Source organism: Embiotoca jacksoni, unplaced genomic scaffold (genome assembly GCF_022577435.1).
Source record: "Embiotoca jacksoni isolate LCO1_2020_lvr unplaced genomic scaffold, fEmbJac1.0.p SCAF_8, whole genome shotgun sequence".
In the NCBI taxonomy this organism is placed as follows: domain Eukaryota; kingdom Metazoa; phylum Chordata; class Actinopteri; family Embiotocidae; genus Embiotoca; species Embiotoca jacksoni.
In genome coordinates this window covers 3,220,439-3,240,598 of record NW_027185436.1, presented here as the reverse complement: position 1 = coordinate 3,240,598, position 20,160 = coordinate 3,220,439, and the positions used below count along the sequence as shown (strand labels likewise).

The following is a 20,160-nucleotide window of genomic DNA, read 5'->3' as shown; positions in this document are numbered from 1 at the left end:
TCTTCTTTTTCTGGTGGTGTCATGCAGATTTTTCAAGTGTTAAGTCACCTGTCATATGTAAAATTTCTGCCATCATGTCTTAAAAAACACAAGGAAACTGATGAGAAAATATATTCTCTTAGTATGTCTGAAGAAAGCATTTGTAGAGATAAAAAAAAATAACTATATAAAGGAAGTACGTTGTACATATAGGCACATTTTGGAAACCTGTCAGACCCATCCGGTTCAGTTAAACACGGCTTACTTTGGTTTAACTCTGCTGCCCTTACAAAAGCACCTCAATATTATCGCCAACAAATCCAAACACCAATCAGGTCGATCGCTGCTTGTCTGCTCACTGCAGCGCAGCAAGAAAACCTGCACAGCGGCTCCTCTCTCTCTCTCTGCTTTTATCTGAGCATCACTGGTCGCGTAAATGTTCCTCCTACTGTTCTGGCATGACAATTGGATCCCCATACCAAGAAGCATCATGCTGTGTTCGCCTAACGTGCTGCTTTCTACCCTGCAGTAACACACATGCAAAGAAGCGAACAAAAAGCCACAGGCGTACATGCAGGCAAATGGACAAATGCTCACGCATGTATGCATACAGTGTGTTGGTTTTAGAATGAAGTGCCAGTTTTATTCTAATGTAATTTAAAGAAAGAGCTTTAACACAATTTGATACAGGAAATTAAATTCCTGTCATCTCTCTATTTGATGTATTAAGGCTGAGCAATTTAGAGAATAAATAAACATCACACTTCACCTGCCAAGAAAATGTCATTTTAAGTATTTGAACAAACTCACATTGTGTTTTCTGCTGACGACATTCAAAACCTATTTGTTTTAATGATAGTGCTTACACAGTCATTTCTCCGAGAGCATAGCTTGCAGCTCTTGCAACACAACAGGTTGCATCAAGTAATACATAACTGGCATATAGAGAAATAATATTTGAATTTTCAGTATCATTGATATGGAAGATAGTAAGAACGCCAAGAAAGGATGTTAGAACACAATTTAATTATCAAAACAATTGTCACCACAAGGAAAGATCTGGGGAGGAAATAGAAACTTCCACACTGCTAACATACAGTATCACCTGTGTGATCAGTGTTTAGTCCATAAAGATTTATCTGGTTGCGTTTTCCCACCTTCACTGTGGTCATCACATATATGCAGGATTGAATTCAGATGCGTGCACGCACAAATAAACTCTCAACCAGGGGCACAGGCGCACACACACACACACACACACACACACACACACACACACACACACACACACACACAACACAAACACACAAACAACATGTCCCTCCCCTCAGGCGTCAGGTCCAATCCATCCTGTGATTTGGTATTGTTCTTTTTCTTATTAAAAGAACAGGTGGCCATGAGATAGCAGTCTCATTTTTCACTGCTGCTGCACTCCATGAGTCCAAACTAATGATCAAAACATTGAGCCGCTCCAAATCATCTCTCACCCCTCACTGATAGATATGGGAACTGATGGGAGGAAGAGTGTGTGGCTGCAGGTGTGCTTGTGTGAGTCTACCCCGGCAGTACACTAATTGTATGAGTGTGTGTTTGGTACCACACTGTTTTCTGTATGTTTGCATGTGGTTATGCATCCATCTGTTTGTGTTAAAAGCAGGACAAGGTGAGAAATCGCGGCCTTTGGGGTCTTGGGGTGAGGCTGCGTGGCCAGCGGCAGTGACGGATCACTTGCTCTGCTCCTTTTGGGCACAGGTGGTATTTTCTAAGCAGTTTCCCTGTTCAACGCACACACAGGGAAGCCTCCCATCTTGTTTTGTTTTTTTTATTCAATCGTGGCTCATTTGCGTTCCAACTATTCTAGTCACTTTCAAAGGGAAAGCAGCAGGCATCTCAAAGAGAGGAGACGAAAGTGGTTTAATGATCTATAATATATGGGCGCCATTCATTGGCACAGAACAAAAGGTTTAGGTGGAGGCGTAAAGGAGAAACAGAAGACTCTAAGAAGTCATCCCCCTTAATTGGCGACATTAAGGTAGAGAATTGTGAGGCTGCTGTCACGGCATTTGTGTTTTTAATTCTTCCTGGACAGTTTTACTCGCCTCCGAATGAGATTACGAGAAACACAAACCAGTCAGCGATGACAGACTGAGTGAAAGAAAAAAAATAATAATTTCAGGGAGGGTTGAGGCGTGTGATATGTTATTTGCATCTTTTCAGCCCTCCTTGTCACAAAAACTGTGATAAATGCCAAAACGTGCCGCAGCACAACAATCCACTCAGGAGATTTGGCAGACGATTTCAGTGATTTCTGTTTGACAGCACAGTGATGGCACCGATAGCGGTGGCACGGCGTGACGCTTTGGTGTGTGAAATAAAAGTGTTTTCTGTCACGCAAACGTGACAGCGCGCAGGACAGAAAACACAAACTTTCCATCTCTCCCTTCTTTCCTGCTCTTTTGATCATTTGCGCTCCATGCTGCCACTCTATGGGCCGATGAGATTAGTCATACCCATCTGTTGTGTTTACGACTCATTTGTTTACTCAATGGTTCACATCCGAGCTTGCTGTAGCCAGGGGGATTCGTTCAGCACAGAACTGGGTCTGGGCGCTGAGGTCAACTTAGCTCAATGATTCATCACATTTGTCCCTAAGTGGCTGAGATGATCAGCACACATTCTTTTCATTTTTCACCATAATAAAAGGCAAAGTAATGGAAAAATGCCACAATAAAGCCAAAAGCAAAAGGACAAGCTCCAGATAAAATGCACAATTCAGCAGTTGGGTCAGCTGAACCAACTATTTCACCACCCGTGGCTCCATGTTTTAAGCAGAACTAACAATTGCTAATTTACCTGACACAGACTGACAAAGCAAACAGTTTGTATGTGGTTGCTGTCCACTGGGAAATAGCTGCGAACATGAACATGGCTTGACTTCCAGGTGGTGATGTGAGGCGAGCCTGCCATAGTATTACATTATGTAGATGAGCAGTACAGACGCAGCTGGACATGTTCACAGTCAAATAAAACCCTGCTGAAACCCAATGTTGTCCACCATGATGTTTAAATGTATGCCAGGCTGGAAAGTAGCTCTTCGTCTAAGCTGATTTCCACTGGCTCGTGATCAGCCAATCCATCCCTGCACCATTTTTTCCATACCCACTCATAGTAATTCTGGATCACAGGAGCTTTGTTAAATATTTTGTTATATGACATCATCTTCACATATCAATCACTTACAAGTTATAAAGCCTGAAGTACCATTCGTAAAGAAAAGCTCATCTCTACTCAGTGGCACCATTCTTCATGTGTATGAGAAACGCTGACAAACAAGAGATTGAAAACACTATTCATGAACAAATAATGTTAAAGATATACATATATGTATTTAACACCCCAAGAATATGTGCAACAAATAACTTGTGCAGCCGTGAAATAGCACACGTGAGCTTGTGGTTCCCTGGAAGTTGTGTGCACCGCATGCTTGGCATTCAAGTGGTTAAGTCGTAAAAATGCAAGTTGCTAGGCAATGGCAATGTGGATGGTGGCTAGAAGCTACAAAGACTAACAATTTTGCAAGCAAACAGGGGGAGAAAGTAATGCAGGAAATGGAACCCAGTATCATAGCGCATACCAAAGCATGCAATACATAAGCCAGTGTGCTAGAGGGCAGTGTGCCACGGCTTTGCATGGTGAGCCATCAAAACCATATGCTGTGTTCCAAATGGCATACTTACGTACTAACACTCACTATTTTAAGTGCATACATGCGTTCACTGTGACAAGTATGGAAACAAGCAGTTCAGCAACCGGATGGCGTTCTTAAAATGGTCCAAAAGTTGAATATGAAACGCTGGACACCTTCCACACTCAACGGTCGCCATCCTGACTACACAGAGGAAAGGGAGTGACCACTGACCTAAAAAATGTTCAAATTGCGTTGCCTGAGAAAGCTGCAGATGATGGCAGCTGCCAAAATACCAAACTTGAGTTTCAGAACAGCAGTTAACAAACCAGTGGGTGGCGTCACGGTTGGCTGCCGCTTGGTTAGTTGCCCTTCACTTTCCTCTGCGTAGCCATAATTGTTCTAAGGGTGTGAAGTGTCCAACGTGCCATTCTCAAATAGTGGTACATTTTGAACACAGCACCTGTCTTCAGTGACGTTAAGCGTCACACAAACACACTACCCTCTAGTGGACTGGCGGGTGTACTTTGCTATGATACTGGGCTGGATGGAGTGACTGAATGGTCCTGCCTGGTCTGCAATGTAGTTCCATTCATTGAGTGACCCTACTTTACATTTAATCAATACATGTTTTTGTTTTTTTTTGTTAATCAAAAATCTTTTGTTATTTTCCAGTGGTCTGATTTCATATAAAACGTCACCAAAGAAATATTTTCAAAGGTTTTATATCAAGATTTTACCAGCAGCGGGTTGGCTTACTTCAGGTCAGTGACTGGAAAGTAAAAATATTGCCTTTCTTATTTGTTTGGTTTATTTTTGTTTTCATTGTGGTTATGGACGTTTTATAGCTTCATATTTATCATACAGACATGAGAGTGGTATCAACTGCCTCATCTAACTTTCGCCAACAAAATAAATATGCATATTTTCCAAAACTATTTCTAACTGTATGTTGACTATTGAATATTTACTATTTAGTGTTACCTCTTATTGAAGGACTGTTTGTTAATTCAAGTTTTTGGTTTGTCATGAGTTGTTCTTCCGTAATCACTTTTCTGTTCACCTTCTTGTTACGTGTTGCCAATTATTTTACTGGGAAATGTCAGCGTCTTGCAGAAAGTTAATAAACCTTCCTCCTTCTTAGACATTTGAGCCAAGTTAGCCACAGATGTTGTAGTAAAATATTGACAAGATGTCATGCAGCATTTTCACCGATGCTGAGTTGTCCTGTGCTTGTCATTGTGACTGTCCATGTAGAAATGATCCTGTGATTATAGTGCAATGTCAGGAAATACTGTCTACTGTTGAAACTCCGAGCTCCCCCTTCAATACTCCTCATAACTAACGGTAACTGCAGAAACAGCAAACTGGATTTCCCTGTTGTGGTGAGAGTGGAACAGCAGCCAAAGGTCAGTCAGCAGGCAGCTTGTGAAGGAGTGCTGCTGCTGCTGCTACCACAGTCAGAAGTGAGTACATTGATCTGACACTGGTTATCTGTTTAAATGTTTAAAAGCAGATGGTTTTATAAATCAGCCCTCTACTGTATTTGACTAAATAATTCCATCACAGCAAATTCTAGTCTTTGGAATAAATGCTCTGAGTTCAAATAAACTTTATTTGAGTGTACATGTGACACCAACGAATACACTCTTAAGTAGCGTATAAGTAACTCTTTTCTTGGAGTTGATCTTTTAACCCTTCTCAGGAGTTAACCTGCACTCAATTGGGAGTTAAACGCTGGTCCCATGGAGAGTAAAATACAACTTTTACCTGGAGTTGTTTTCTCTTCCAGTGTTAACAGTCAACACTTGAAAGTGTGTATTATTTGACACTTATGGAGTTAAAATTGCATTACACTGTAAAAGGTTTAGATAGAAATGACTACAAAATAACGTTTGTCACATCTAAATTTAACAAATATATGCAACGTCATTTTATGCAGCGTGTGCATCAAAAACACTGCATGAATACTTAGCTTGTGTTACAAGTTTTAATCTAAATAATGACTAAGTGTAACTGTGATAGGTATATACTGTAGGTATTCATTGACATGTTCCAAAACAGCATGTTTTAACAAAAGTAAATATAATTTATTCCCATCACTTAGATTTAATTTGGTTGCTTTATTCTCAAAAGGAAGAAATAACTAAGGCATGATGGGAAATGCTAATATGACAACAAAGCCCCTAAACACCCAGATAATAACCACTAAAATATTACTCCATCAAAGAGTATCCCTGAACACGAGCTTCAGTTCTCCTAGACTGAAACTTTGACCACCATCTCCTCACTGAGGATGTGATCACAAATGTTGAACTGAATGTGCATGGTCCCAGTTTTCAGTTTTGTGCACTGTGAGCCAGTAATCTCTCGTTTGCTGTGAAAAGATAAAAAATACATAATTCTCCTTCCTGTCAGTTCATCTATTGGCACACAAACCCTGATCACAGCTTAAGTGATGGCTGGAAAGCAGCAGCGAGCCGACGCATCCATTGTGCAGCAGAAAAAAAGAAAAAAAAATCCTTTCAAAGTCCTCTTCCTGAAAAAAATAATGCTCTGTAAGTATTCAAATCAGGGTCTGTCACAGCATATGTAGCTGTGCTTTGAAAAGCAGAGGACTGCTGTGCGCTCCCATTGAAGGAACAAAGGCAAGGGCACCGCCAAACAAACAATCCAAGACGCCAGGCCGCGTGGAACCAAATGCCAGAGAAGACCAAAGAAATCGGTTATGTATGCCCCCCCCATCACATCTTGCATAATACAATGTCAACACTCATTATGTAAAGTAAATTACCCTGTGCTAACTTTATTACATTCCTGTGTGCTTTAATGTAGGGAGAAGTGTGGGTAATAATACGCAGAGGTCGTGCTGGTTTTTCACTGACTTGGAGCTTGTGTGGAATTTTTCACACTATAATGCGTCCTCTAAATCAACTGAAGCTAACCAGAGAAAGTCCCCCGCCCCGCAAGACGAGATTCGTTGGCAAATGTATACCCAAAGGCACCTCTTACATCACAGGGAGACTTGATTCTTAATTAAACCGATAGAATACAGCAGCAGCAGTGACAGCTCCGTGGCGCTTTGCCTCAGTAAAACTTAACAGCCACTAAAGTTTCTTCTGAGTAATGATTAATGCATCCAATTTCTGTGATCTGTCTTGAGCGTAGCATCATGGGTAATTAAATGATGGTCTACAGAGCACTGACTGCTCTCGCAAAATGACAAGGCCATAATTATCATGAAGCTTGGTTACCCTCTGACTCTAATACTAATTGTGTATCAATAACCAGGCAGAACATGTCACCAAATTAAAACCCCAAACAACCCGAGCTGTGCAAACAACTCACAGCTACAATATTTCTCTCAATACCGTCCAGTCCTGCTTGTGTAAATAATTCTGTATGCTTTTGCTGATTATACAGCGCATATTTGTTTATTGAGTAATTTCACAGGTGCATACAGTGAGACATGTAAAACAAATAGAAACACCCGCTTCCACAATTGCAGAATGTTAACCCATCAAAACACAACAAGAGCAGAGTGCAACCCTTTAAATTCCCTGTTGTTCCCTTGCATATTATCTATGTCACAAAAAAACAACCTGGCAGGCTCTCAGGCCTCTCTATTAAAAGCAGACTCACTCGTTGAGTATTGAACGCTGTGTTTTCACTTGTAACACCTCACTGACCAAGAATATAGTTTCTTCTGGGAACAACAATAACAAAAGCTTTCCACTCGGATAAGAGGAGGGATGTGTTGTGGGAAGACATTTAAAATCTCTCATCGATTCATAAACAGGCATTGTTTTGAAACTGGAAATACAACTTCCAAAAAAAAAACAATATTACACCATAGCATGTCAGTCGACCGCAGCAGACCGAGTCAGACTGAAAAAGTATGCGGTTTAGAATAAAAACACATGGTTAGGCACCAAAACTGAAGATTTCTTTAAAGAAATCCACATCATCTTCTCACAGACTCGGACCCTGGTGCTTTGGGTAAAAGTCCTTTGTACTTTGCCAAATGATCTCCGTCACATGTCAACCTCATTTGGCCCCGGTCACATGTACTTTTCACGCCGAGGCGAGGCAAAACATGACACTGACACGCCATCCTGTCGTGGACAGACATCTGAACCGAGACAAGACAAGAGACAAAAAAAAACCCACAAAATATTGAATGTTTCCTTTGCTACCATTTAAATCATCCATGCTATTTTTATTATTGCTGTCCCTCTCCAAGATAAATAGGCCAATAAAAAGAGGACGCCCAGCCCAGCCCAGTCCTGTTGACATTTTAGGGAGTCCTTTTGGAGCAGTAAAGATGCCTACTTGATGGATACCAGAACTCTGTGGACAACGGGAGGACAAAATGAGGAATGCTTATGGATGCAGAGGCGGACGAGGAAAGAAACAGAGAGAACACAGGCAGTGCATGGATGGGTTGATGGCGGGTAGCAGCGAGTAATAGAGAAACAAAATCAGACGAAGAGAGTGACGAGACGAAACAGTCCATTCGCAAGAAAAGTCCAGGACATGGTCAAAACAAACAAGAGGCAGAACAGACAGCCATCAACTGGAGAAGATTAAAAAGATACACCTCAACACGTCAACATGCTTTGTTCTCTGTCTCTTCTTCTGTGGTTTCAGTACACTGGTCTGTAGAGAAGCTCCCCGGAGGCAAGTCTGCGTTTCAGCTCCTTCCACAGCAGCTCCCTCTCCTTCTGGGCACCCTTCATGAAGCCTCGGTTCTCCTGGGCTCTCCGAGACAGGTAGGGCATCACCTCATTCACCGGCCCGTAGGGGACGTACTTATAGACGGGGAAGCCGGCCTGGCCTGGACACGCAGTTTATGGGAGACAATGAAAGAAAACACATAAATAAGACTATTTCATTATTCATGTACTAGTATTATCAGAGATATTGAAAAAAAAAAAAGGTGATGTTGCATTTTCAGTTACTATTTTGGGAGAACATAGTTTTTACAGGTTATTTTGGACAAACGTCTCAATTGGCTTCCCTCTCGGACTGATTACTACAATCCCTCTAATCGGGCCAGACGGCAGAATTTGCACAGACGTCCTCAGTTTGCTGCAGTTCAACTTGAAGAGCCGCTGTTATCTGCTAACCAGATATCACATATGATACTATTTTGCCAGGGCTTACTCTTCCAATCCGCTGAAATACATATTGTTTGAACTGAGCCGCAATTATGAGCAAAACATCAAAACATGATACAAAACAACATCCTGACAAAAACATCCATAGCAACAGCATCTCAAAACATATCAAATAAATATGGCACATTTGGTGCAGTAAGTGAGAGACAAATAATAAAGATCTCAGCTCCAGTCCGCTTTATCTTATTGAGCAATTTCTGTATTGTTTTTAAGATTAAAGACACGGCATCGACTGCTCTATCCCGAGAGAGAGCAGCAAAGACACACGTGTGTGTCTGTTTACATCAAGACCGGTGAAGGCCATTTCAGCTTTGAGCCTCACAATGACAGACAATTCTCTGCCACCACGTCTGTCTTTGACTGGCAGACAAAGTGGTGAGAGCCAGCAGCGGCGCTTCGTTAAGACAGCTGGTCAATACCGAGGTGTCTCAGTTCATATGTCACTTTACGGGCTGCAGACCGTCTTCGACATGTGCACGGCTTGCAGCTCGTGTATGGTCTGTGGGGTAACTGTGTGTAACTCAAAGCTACAGGGGAGGACGATGAGTACAGATTCTGCAGAGGCAGACATCAACTGTCAAATCATCTTTATGTAGGGCGCGGAAAATCGGTGCCTTGTCATTGTATGGTTGTATAACAGTGTGTGTGAGTGTGTGTTTCTCACCGAGTGGGAAGCTGATTTGATCACACATGCCCAGGAGTTGACCGAAGTATACCTTGTTCTCTGTGGGAAAGAGACCGAGCTCATTCATTCTGAATGAGAGAGAGAGAGAGAGAGAGAGAGAGACATACAAGATCAAATTAGTCAGGACTGATGCAAAGTTGTATAAAAGATAACTTGTAACTGTTTTGTTTTTTTAACAGTGTGTTTGGGTAAACGTTAAATCTTACCTCCGCAAGGTGTGTTTCACCGTGTCCTCATTATGGGAAGCCACCATTACATTGGCGTTTCTGTGAAGGGCAATCTCATCCAGTATGTAGTCCAAGCACCTTCCACAAAGATACACAAAAACACACACAAGGGAGGCAATTTAGCTGTGCTATCATCCCAACAGTGCTGTGACCTTTTGTCTTTAAAGGAGGGAATTACAAAACATGCTTTCTACTCAACATTTCACTATAAAGAGGCTTGATCAAAAAGTTCAGACTGTTCTCTAATGCGGGAATGAGTGGCAGCAGAGTAATGTGCCTGGAGCACCGAGTGAGTATTTAAAGTTATATCGCTTGATCAACATCAGCACCTCCGTTACATGCATTCACCGGTACGAGCACATTTGTAACTTCACCATGAACTGGAAACTTAAGCGGAGTGCACATCAAATCGCAGCGAGCCAAATCCCGAAAATGTGTCGGGAGTGAAGATGGTGCTGTTGCGTCACACTGTGAGTGAGCATTGTCAAGCCGGAGAACCCAAAGTGCCATCGCGCCACAGTTCAGGTCATTTACACTCAATGTTTTCCCTCAGACGCCTCAGAACGTCGCAATACGACTCGGTGTTGACAGTCTGACCCTGGCGGATTCATTCACGATGCACAACCCAGCAAACGTCAAGTCAAATCAGCTGAGCTTTGTTTGTCCTGTATTGAAAATCATATCGATCACTTTCGATTGGCCTTTCTTCTCCCTGTGCAAAACAACATCTCCATCTGTTGGTTTCTTTGAACTCGCCTTAATCTACGAATGTCAGAACATTTTTACAACACAGCAACCCTGGAGCTGGCTGGTATTCTCTAACTTCCAAAGGGAGAACTCAACAGGTTGCTGACACAAGTTGTTAAATCAACACACTCCAAATAAAGACCACTTCACGTTGCCGTCCAATCGCAGCGCATTTGTGCCTACAAGGTGGCCAATTCAATTCTGTAACCCTGAGATTCAAAGGATGTGTTTTCCTGCGGTGTCTAGAGTGTAAAACATGTAATTCTACCAATTCTATTCATTAGAAAAAGCGACAGAAAAGAAATAGAGGACAGCTTCTCTGTGAAGATCAAGATTTGTTAAAAAACAAAGTAACACGCCTCAGCTCTTACCTGTGGTACATCCTGTTGGTTGACTCATAGTCAGGGTTAATTGGGTCCTCATATCCAATGTATTCGGCCCTGTCTCGCTCCTGATACATGTAGGCTCCGCGCACCAGCTTTGCAGCAAAATGCCAACCCTCACGTCGAGACAGCTCTACGTCCATAGTCACGTTGTCATAGGCCTCCTGCAGAACAAAAGACGAGGAGCAACGATTCCTCGAAATCAAGTCCCCCAAGTTCATATACCAATCATGCAACAATGTTATTAGGGTTGTCAAAGTTACAGTGATGATACAGAATTAATACAATCACACTTGGATGCATTTGAAAATATATAGTGCTCTTAATGCATGTTCTATTTGACCTCATGAAGGACCTGCAGTTCTAGCTGCAAATTGAATGCCGCTCTAACCTTCCAATGAAAGAGATTAGAAGTCGCTCTGAATCAGTGAATGATGGAGAACGGCCTTCTAATCACAAGGTTCCATTTCAACAATTTGCCAGACAGCTCGCTTGGCAAAACTAAGGCTATAAGTAATTACTGAAAGGTTGACACTATCACTGACACCAACTACCCACACATGACAGTGGTAGTGTTGGGGATTATTCAAAGTACTCTAAAAAGCCAACCTACAGTTTACAAAATTATATTTCTTCTTCTGAGAAGTTTTTGAGTGAGATTTATGAAGCAATATACAGATGCCGAGACTGCATGTCTTGTAGATCAGTTTTGTGTTTTATGTTTGATACTACACAGCATATGAGTAAATATGAGTGAGTAAATAAAACTCCCTCAGTTTTCTCCTGTTCCAGTTACCTAAACCTGTTTAGTAGATTTGTATGAAGCATATTGTTTCCGCTCTTCTTAAAATAACCTCATTGCACTTAAAACGTTTTCGTGGGGAGCAATTTCAACAGTTTAAAAAGTGAAATGAATTTGTGATGAATCATGATTAAATGTTTTCAACACTTGGCAGCCTTAAGGCTTAAAAATGCTACTGAACAGAGTATTGGATTTCTATTCTTACTTACTAAATCAAACAGACCTGAAGAGACTATGGGGGTGGTGAGGGTGGGGGTGGGAGTGGGGGGACTCTGTAAAAACATTAGTAGGTAGGTCCCTGTGTCACTTCCACAACCAGGATTAGCAGATATAATTTTATAAATCTGTTTCTGCATAAAAAAAAAAAACCACACTCATGAAGAATAAACAGCATATTCTTATGAGCTGGCCTGATTGTGGTAATAGCAATGTCAGCAGCAAAGCAGAAAAGTATCATTACATACATCAACTAATTGTGACAACGTGTGACACACTATAATCTGTGTAGTTATATTTTATCCAACAGGATGAATGATGATATATGTTTTAGAGCCAATATACTTTGAACATGATAATAATAGTAATGTTGTAAAAAGGATGTCACAGCAGAGAGTTTGAAGAATATTTCCCACCAACATTATTTTCTCTTCTTGGTCATGACGCCGTTTCATCCTCAACTCGCCTGACTGAAATCCATTTACACATCGGAATTCACACTTGTCACAGGACGTTTTTTTTTTTTAAATCATAACAACTAAAACTGTTGTCTCTGTGAATATTTATCATTTACAGGTCTGATCACTTTGGAGTTTTTCCCCTGTGGGTCCTGACCCCTGACCTTTAGGTAGCATTGGTAGGTGTTGAAAATGACAGGCTTCTCTCTGTTATAGATCCTCTGCATCTCCAGCGTAAGTCTGCTGATAGCCGGCTGCAAGTAGGTCTGCTCTGCATCCACCATCAAGCGAACGCCATTCTGCAGAGCATGCTGGGACATTAAAGATCTCATTAATTTGGTGAAATATCGCCATACCCACTTATTATTCTGTAGCTTCATTAATAATAGTCTTGATAGTTTAATCAATGCAACTTGTTTTAACTAAACAAATGTGATTAGTGATTATTGACATTGTGACTTTTATTTTGAAATAGAAATACCTTTGATTCGTTATCGTGCTCATAATTAAAGAGGTTGGCGGCGCAGCAGCTGTAGAATACAGTAGCTGCCAACACATTTGTCCTGACTGACAAAGATCTTTTTGTATTAGTAAATGTACGTGTATTGTATAAGCATTACAAACAAGAGAGTTTGACCTTTCACCTTTCGTCAGTGTGTATGTTTGTGTGCAGTGATCAGTCTTGAAATCTGATGTGAGATTACCTTGGCCAAGATGTCCATGCGCTGTAACATCCTCTTCATTTGTTCCTGCTCCTCGACAGTGAACTTCTTCAGCAGAGGCTCCAGCTCACCAAGCTGGGAAAACAAACCGGGCGAGAGTGCACTGTGAAGTGCTAATGAAGCAGATATCACACAGCATGACACCTATTAGTGCTTCGTACTTTCCCGACCCATCAACTGTCCTGAGTTCAATACCTAGAGATATGTAGACGCCAACTTGCCCTGATTCTGTAGCGACGCAATTAACCTCGAGCTTTTTTTTAACCCGGAGCAGAGTATTTCACACTTGGAATCCCAGTTCTCTTAGTTTTAAAACAGACAGTTCACTTAAAATTTACCACACACTTGCTATAACCCCAAAAAAATCAAATCCCAACATGAAAGGTTGGCAGCTGAAGAAAAATATATAAAGAACTGTTTATAGACCTGCTACTGATACACCACTGACTCAGGTTCAAGGTGTGGTTACGGCAAAACTGAACAAAACCCTTAATTTGGACTACGGCAACCTGACAGAGAGGAACCGATTAGTACTGAATTATAATTTAATCAGATTTATTTATCTTTTGTTCGACTTTATTATTTCCGTTACTAGCAGTTGCTTCTGAAATGGCTTTCAAATGAATGGATCACGAGCTTGTTCACATAAGAGGGAAACATTAAAGGAACAGGCTGCGTCCCAATCCGTCTCCAACACGGCAACCGGAGATGATCGCTGGCATTCTAGACAATGGTTGTGATTCCACCAGACACGCTGTGGCGCATGTCAGCGGTGTCCCAGAAGCTAAAGATACGCGCTGAGTGTATTTTTGACAGAAGCCACGTCAAGCTGTGGGCAGGAGGTCAGACACAGGAAGATCAGGGAGATTCCGCTTAATTTTCACAATAAAACACCCGGTGCAGAGTCCCGATTTTACATCTCATCACTATCAATGTCTGCTCCCAGGTCTTTCGAGTACGACAAAAGAACGTGTTTTCCTGCTGCGAACAGGCATTCTGTGTGAAGCAGCTACGAAAAAACTAGATGCAAACTAAAACACAGCAAACTGTAACTTTGTCTGCGGGCTTCAGCACACGGTGGGAAATAACAACAATAAACGCAGTAGCCTGCTTTCCCAAACAAGAAGCATAAAAATAAAGGAAAAAGAAAAACATTAAGGAAGTCAACCAAATCGGGAGAACAAATGACTTTTTAAAATGCTCCCAGTGGGGTATGAAGCCATGCAGAGACCAGAACAGAACAGCATCGCACATGGAACATGACAGTCTGGAATCTGGAATGGCAAATGGTAAGTCAATTATTATCTGCAGAGAGTTGAAGTATAAATTACATCCAAACACATTCCGGTATATTATTTTCACTGTATTGTATTTCATGTATTGTCTTTCCAGTGAATTTCTCTGTCTTTCAGTGCTCCGAGTTGCTGACCTCTACATTTGGGACAACAAGCAGATCCGATATCTTTGTTCTGTCATCTATTAGGCTGTTCCAGTCAAGCATGTCAATGGATCTGTCAAGGAAGAGGAGGGAAAGGTTGACTGTTGGGATGACTGAAATATAAGAGGTAAGTGGGTTATTTTGTTGTTTTACTTTAGTCACTACAGCTAAGCACATTGTTAAAGATGATGTTTAAAACTAAGGAACGTGCTGACTTTATTCCTTCTGTGTTTTCATTGTATTTATGGAAAAGCAGTGAAAGCAGTAAGCAGTGTTTACAAACAAATAATTTGTCTTTCGACACAATATTATTCAATGCTGTGTGAAATAAATTATGAAAATGCATAAATAAAGAGTATTATGATAACATTTGTCTTTCCTTTTACATATTGAAAAAATAATAGTCATTCTTTAGTGATGTAATGTGACTAAATAATTATGTTAAGGATTACCAATGCAAAAAACATTGCAATATATTTGGACAAAATTATATTTTTTTCTTATAAATTTGTATCAAATAAATTCTCCAGATTGCATCACATGTACAAAAATATGTTCTCTGTATGCAGCACAGAGAGATGTCATGTCTATTTCAGTAGTCAATAGCTCTTGCTTACCCTGAAGACTCCTCTTTTCTTCCAGTAAACCAGCCATAGAAATCACCTTTTGCACCCAGTTTGGTCAAAAATTCCTATAAAGACATAGAGAGTAAGAGTACTGCACTGCACTTTCTGTAGCAGTGCCCTCATACTGTGTATGTCATGTGAGAGCACAGATGGGCTGTAACATTAATGTTTGGTAGAGACTGCTATAATTAAACATCACCAGGACCAAAGTGGAAGAATAAAAAAAAGACACTACCTGCAGTTGGGTGAGCTCCAGCCTCTGCTCTAAGGCCTCCGTGCCATCCTCCCCCTGCTGTGATGCCAGGAATGTGAAAAATCGACTCCATTTCACCAGGACCTCTGAGAACTGGAGCTTTCAAATAATAAAAGAAAAGCATGATCTCAGTCTACGACACCCCTGCTGCAAGAGTGTCCGCTAAATTGGTACACTGACCTTTTAATCATCCCTTAGTGCCTACCAGAAACGGAGGTCGACCAAGTGCAGTCATTTTGATGGCAGAAAAACCGTCTGTTGAACTCCCACCTACAAGTTAGACATATTTTGTTCAGGTTTTATAACATATAAAAATCAAAACATGTGAAGACAAAGATGTGAAAATGAAAGTCATTTCTAAAAAAAAAAAAACTAAAGTGTGTGCTACATGTAATAAGCAGTAGATTACAGAACTGGAGATGTTGAGGGTTTCAGGATGACACTATTTGAAATATGTAGGACCATTATATGATCTAACAGAGTTACAAAGTGCAAAACCAACATAATGTCAAGTTGTATTACTGATTTAGCGTAACTTCTGTTTACATACCGGATGCTTTGATGCATTTCAAAAAGGTTTCCATATGCTGGTCACATTTGGCCTCGTCGGCGTAGAAATACGAACGGGCTCCAGTCACGCCCCCGTGACGGTCGCCAAACTGTTCGCGAGCTTCATATTTTCTCTGTCTTTGGTCCTCACCTGAGGGTGAAAACAAATTAGCATGCACATTACCGCTAATTGCATCATACACTGTGTCCACAAATGAGAACAAAACAAGGCAGCTTTACCTATGCGCTCTTTCTCTGCAGCGGATACGGAGGAGCTAAAACAGAAAGAACACAGAAAGGATGAAGTTAGTATGCGCTTCACGTGGGCGACACCAGCAATGGAAGTTGCATCAGAGTTCAGTTTGGGAAGTGCCACTTTTTCTGTAAACATTCCGGCCTTGTGACAGAGGCACGCCGCAGGCTGATTTTGTGTTTAGTGACCCCGTATATGCTGAACTGTCCCGCCGTCTGCTGCCGACCCTCCGGAGAGGGAAGAAGTTGGAGCATCACTCCACACTTGACCTATTCCGCCCGTCAGTACAAGGCACCGGGGAGCTCATGTAACCAAACAGATGACTAAACAGTGAGCATGCCGGACTTCACAGACATCAGCAGGATTCAAAACCAGGAAAACTAAAGGCAGCTTGCTTCTTTTAAGGCTGCATGCTTTTGACAGGCACTCTGCTTAACTGTAGAAATTTGGATCACGCTGCATTGGAATCCATCTGACACTAACTGAAACTGTTTTAATCACATTTTGTTTATTCATTTAAGGCCTTTGCTTTGATCTGATTTCTGCACACTCATTTTTAATTGTTAAAATACTGGAGCGGAAATATTGTCACTGTTTTTTTGTCATTGTTGGCATATACTAAATAAATAATGAATTCATTTTAAAAAAAGGGTCTATTCAACAATGAAAATAACCATTAGTTGCAGGCCTCAAAAATAGAAACTAATTTCAGCTATTTAAATAGCTTTGAACGGCTGGGGTTAATAACCTCCTTTGTTATAGTGGCTTTGGTGTCTAATTTCAGATGTTTTCTGTGTTACAGTCCCAGAAAAGAAATATTGATGGGGGCTCTGATTATTAGTCATGTTGTGTACTGCCACAAAACACTGGCTTTCAAAACAAAATACACCATTATCGGCCTTCAAAAGGAGTAATCAAATCTAAACAGTAAAGTCAAGGACTTTTGTTTGTTATACTAGATGGCCGATGCATCTGAAGTCTGATATTTTAAAGATCCTGGTCTCTACATCAAACCAGGGTTTGTCTCTGTTCCTTACATCTTTCTTTCCGGTGCAAGAAACTGACAAATGTTGTTGTTGCTATCTTGACAGATCACTGGAGAGCTTGTCAAACCCTGCCGTGTCAGATCAAGCTGGCTTAATGTGCCTTGTCCTGCAGCCGTACAATTTGAAGGGGCACGCTTGGCTAACAAAACCTTTCGAGGCTCAGATTTGATACCTTGTTTGATGTTTCCAAGCAGACAACCACAAGACAAAGTATATCAAAGCTGCACCGTGACATCTTGTTACTGGTGATAGGGTATAAAAAAAATAAAAATAAAAAAACATACAGAGTTAGAGTACAAGAAGGGAGGTGGCAAAGGCCCTGACTGGGAGTTTTATCACCTTACAGACTGTGATAGCACGATAAAACAATAATAGATGACAATCTGTCTGGAACCAGCTGCAATCAGCTGCAATCAGTTGTCACTTTACGTCACCAGACTTAACCATTGCATCTTAATATGCTGCCTAACTGCCTTGTATATTCACTACACCTGAGCTTTACAAAACTACAGATGTTGGATACTGAATTGACTGTGAAGACTCCTAAATGAGTCAAAATGTCCACTTTAAAATTAAAAAAAAAAAAAAAATGGTACTATGAGATGTCCGAATTACTCGTAATGCATGAATGCCCAGAGCTGCAACTGACGTAGCAGTGCTGCTGCTGCCATGGGAGACTGCTTGCATAAGGTTAGTGCTGTCGTCCCAGTTTACATTAGCTCCCGGATCAGATAGCTCCTGCCTTGTGCTGCCCATGTGACAGGATTCCTGACAAGTGAGAATATTTCTCCAGCCAGCCAATCCAGAGTGGAGAGTCAAGATTAGGCCTTCAAATCATGTTCTAAAGACTAAAGAGGAAAGTACCATTTGTTTGTTATTTTTTTATTTATTAAATTTTATTTCACTTTGTTAATCCCCGAGGGGAAATTTCTTTGCTACAGCAGGGGGGCTCTCAGGGGGGAGCTGCTGCAACAGGCTGCCACTAGCGCGGCGCCAGGTAACCTGACCTGAGGTGCATGTTTTTGCATGTGCTTTTAATATTTGTAATTTGATATAGATAAGTACACTCATGATTCAGCTTGCCTTTGATTTGAACTACATTGACAATTACAGTATCAAATATCTTTTTTGTGTTTAAAATCGAATCAAATATTAGGTAATACTACAACTTTCATACTCCATCTCCTTCTGCTCTGCTTCCTCCTGACTGATGTCTTCCTCGACACTGTAGTCCAGGACAGAGCCGACGCCAAAGGCCTGATTCTTTTGGATCAGCGGTCTGATGGTCCGGTGGTCCTCACCAGCCACAAACTGGCCATAAAATGTCATCTTCATGAACTGGTCAAAAGCTCTCTGGCCCATGATCTTCTTACCGAGATCCATTATCTAAGCAGAAAGAAAGATGGCATTATAAACAGTTTATGATTATCGACAGATATATAATTCTGTTTACTAATTCCAATCTATTTGGTGCTGAATCGACATAATGTGGAACATAATGTCTGATGAAGGACCTGACAGACTATGTAAAAAAGACCAAAAGCAGAAAGCTGCTCTCTCATAAGCGAAGGCATTTAAAGCATGTTCTCACCCCCAAGCTAAAAAAAAAAAAAAAAAAGGTACAAAGAACGAACCATTGCAGCTCCACTGAAAAATCAGAGTAATGTCAGATTAGATTACTACTTTACATTTGGTGTCACCACTTGCTTTCACAACCACAGCCAAACATCGATCCCATTGATTATGTGAGGACGTGATGAATACGGAAAGAATGAGACTGCCATGCTGGAAGTCTATTAAAGCACTGTACCCCCATGCATCACAACATGGGGCTCCAAGAAAGAGCTTTTTATCAATGGGAAGTGTGTCTTGCTCCCTATGCATTTACATGGTACGTATTGGCATCTCACGACTGTAAAAATGACATTATATTTATAACTGAGGTTCCACAACATGAACAGCAGGGAGGTTCGCAAGCCAACTTGGAGGAACAGGTTGCAATTTGAGAGTAGTCTGTTCAGTCGGAGCCTGGGGTGCAAACTTTAAGCCTGTGGATTTAAACCATAAACATGAACACAATGTTCTGTTTTTACATCAAAGTCTGTGGCTCAAACCTGACATGCAGGAGTCTGAAGTTGTGTTTACCTTGAACACACCAGATGGGCGTAACCTACCTGTATATAAACACATGGTGAACAGCCTAAATGCCAAATATGTCCATCATTGTATTAGAGTCATCTAGTAGGCTAATGATAGAAGACCTTAATACATGAGCGTCATATCATCTGGCGTCTCGTGCCTGGCTCACACCGGACACCTTGGTCCTTGCTACGTCACCAAGAACTCAACAATTACGCTGACCTTTAATAACCCGTCAATAGAAAGTCAGTTTACTTGACACTAACAAACAGACTTCATTTTCAAATGTCTGCACGGTAAACTGGCGCCTCGTTACCTCTTTATTCTGATCCACCAGGAAGTCGGAGGAACAAAGTTTGAAAACCACCAAACTCCTGAGCAGCTCTAATGAGTCCTTGCTCTTGTAAGCCTCCCGGGTCTGCTCAAAGTCCACGGAGATCTCATCAGCGGCGGTGCCGGGGGTGCTGCCGGGGCCGTCCTCTCTCCCAGACTGTCCGGGACGCTGCGACCGCGCCGGGGCGCTTGTCCTGACATCGTCCTCCTGCTGCGGCCGGGTGGCCGAGGCGGAGGTGACCGTGGACCGGAGTCTTCGGGTGAAGAGTAACCGTTTCACGAGAATGCCCGTCCATGCCCGCGTTGGGGCTGACGCGGTTCTCACGTAAAACATCGGCGGGGAGGAGGTAGACGTCGACGGAGCGGTGAAGTCAGCGGGCGGTCTGTCTCCGCTCGTTGAGGTGTAAACAAACTGGAGGCCAAACAGTCACATCGGCGT

At 41.6% G+C, this 20,160-nt stretch overlaps 1 protein-coding gene across 1 annotated transcript; it reads right to left on the bottom strand.

The window, feature by feature from the left end:
* Positions 1-991: 991 nt before the first annotated feature.
* On the bottom strand, positions 992-20,140 carry prodhb (proline dehydrogenase (oxidase) 1b). The gene is made up of 14 exons (XM_069178128.1): positions 19,705-20,140; positions 18,427-18,635; positions 16,191-16,225; positions 15,952-16,101; positions 15,607-15,671; positions 15,384-15,500; positions 15,140-15,213; positions 14,514-14,595; positions 13,067-13,159; positions 12,527-12,673; positions 10,875-11,050; positions 9,736-9,834; positions 9,509-9,597; positions 992-8,501 (listed from the first exon to the last, which is right to left on the bottom strand). Exons 1-14 carry the CDS (start codon positions 20,053-20,055, stop codon positions 8,311-8,313), a joined length of 1,878 nt encoding a protein of 625 aa, XP_069034229.1. The 5' UTR covers positions 20,056-20,140; the 3' UTR covers positions 992-8,310.
* Positions 20,141-20,160: the final 20 nt, after the last annotated feature.

Coding starts and splice junctions, on each gene's coding strand:
- prodhb (XM_069178128.1), bottom strand. CDS start 20,055: ATGTTTTACGTGAGAACCGCGTCAGCCCCAACGCGGGCATGGACGGGC. Junction 9,598..9,735: donor GTGAAACACACCTTGCGGAG/GTAAGATTTAAC, acceptor TCTCTCATTCAG/AATGAATGAGCTCGGTCTCT. Junction 8,502..9,508: donor TCAAATCAGCTTCCCACTCG/GTGAGAAACACA, acceptor CTGCGTGTCCAG/GCCAGGCCGGCTTCCCCGTC.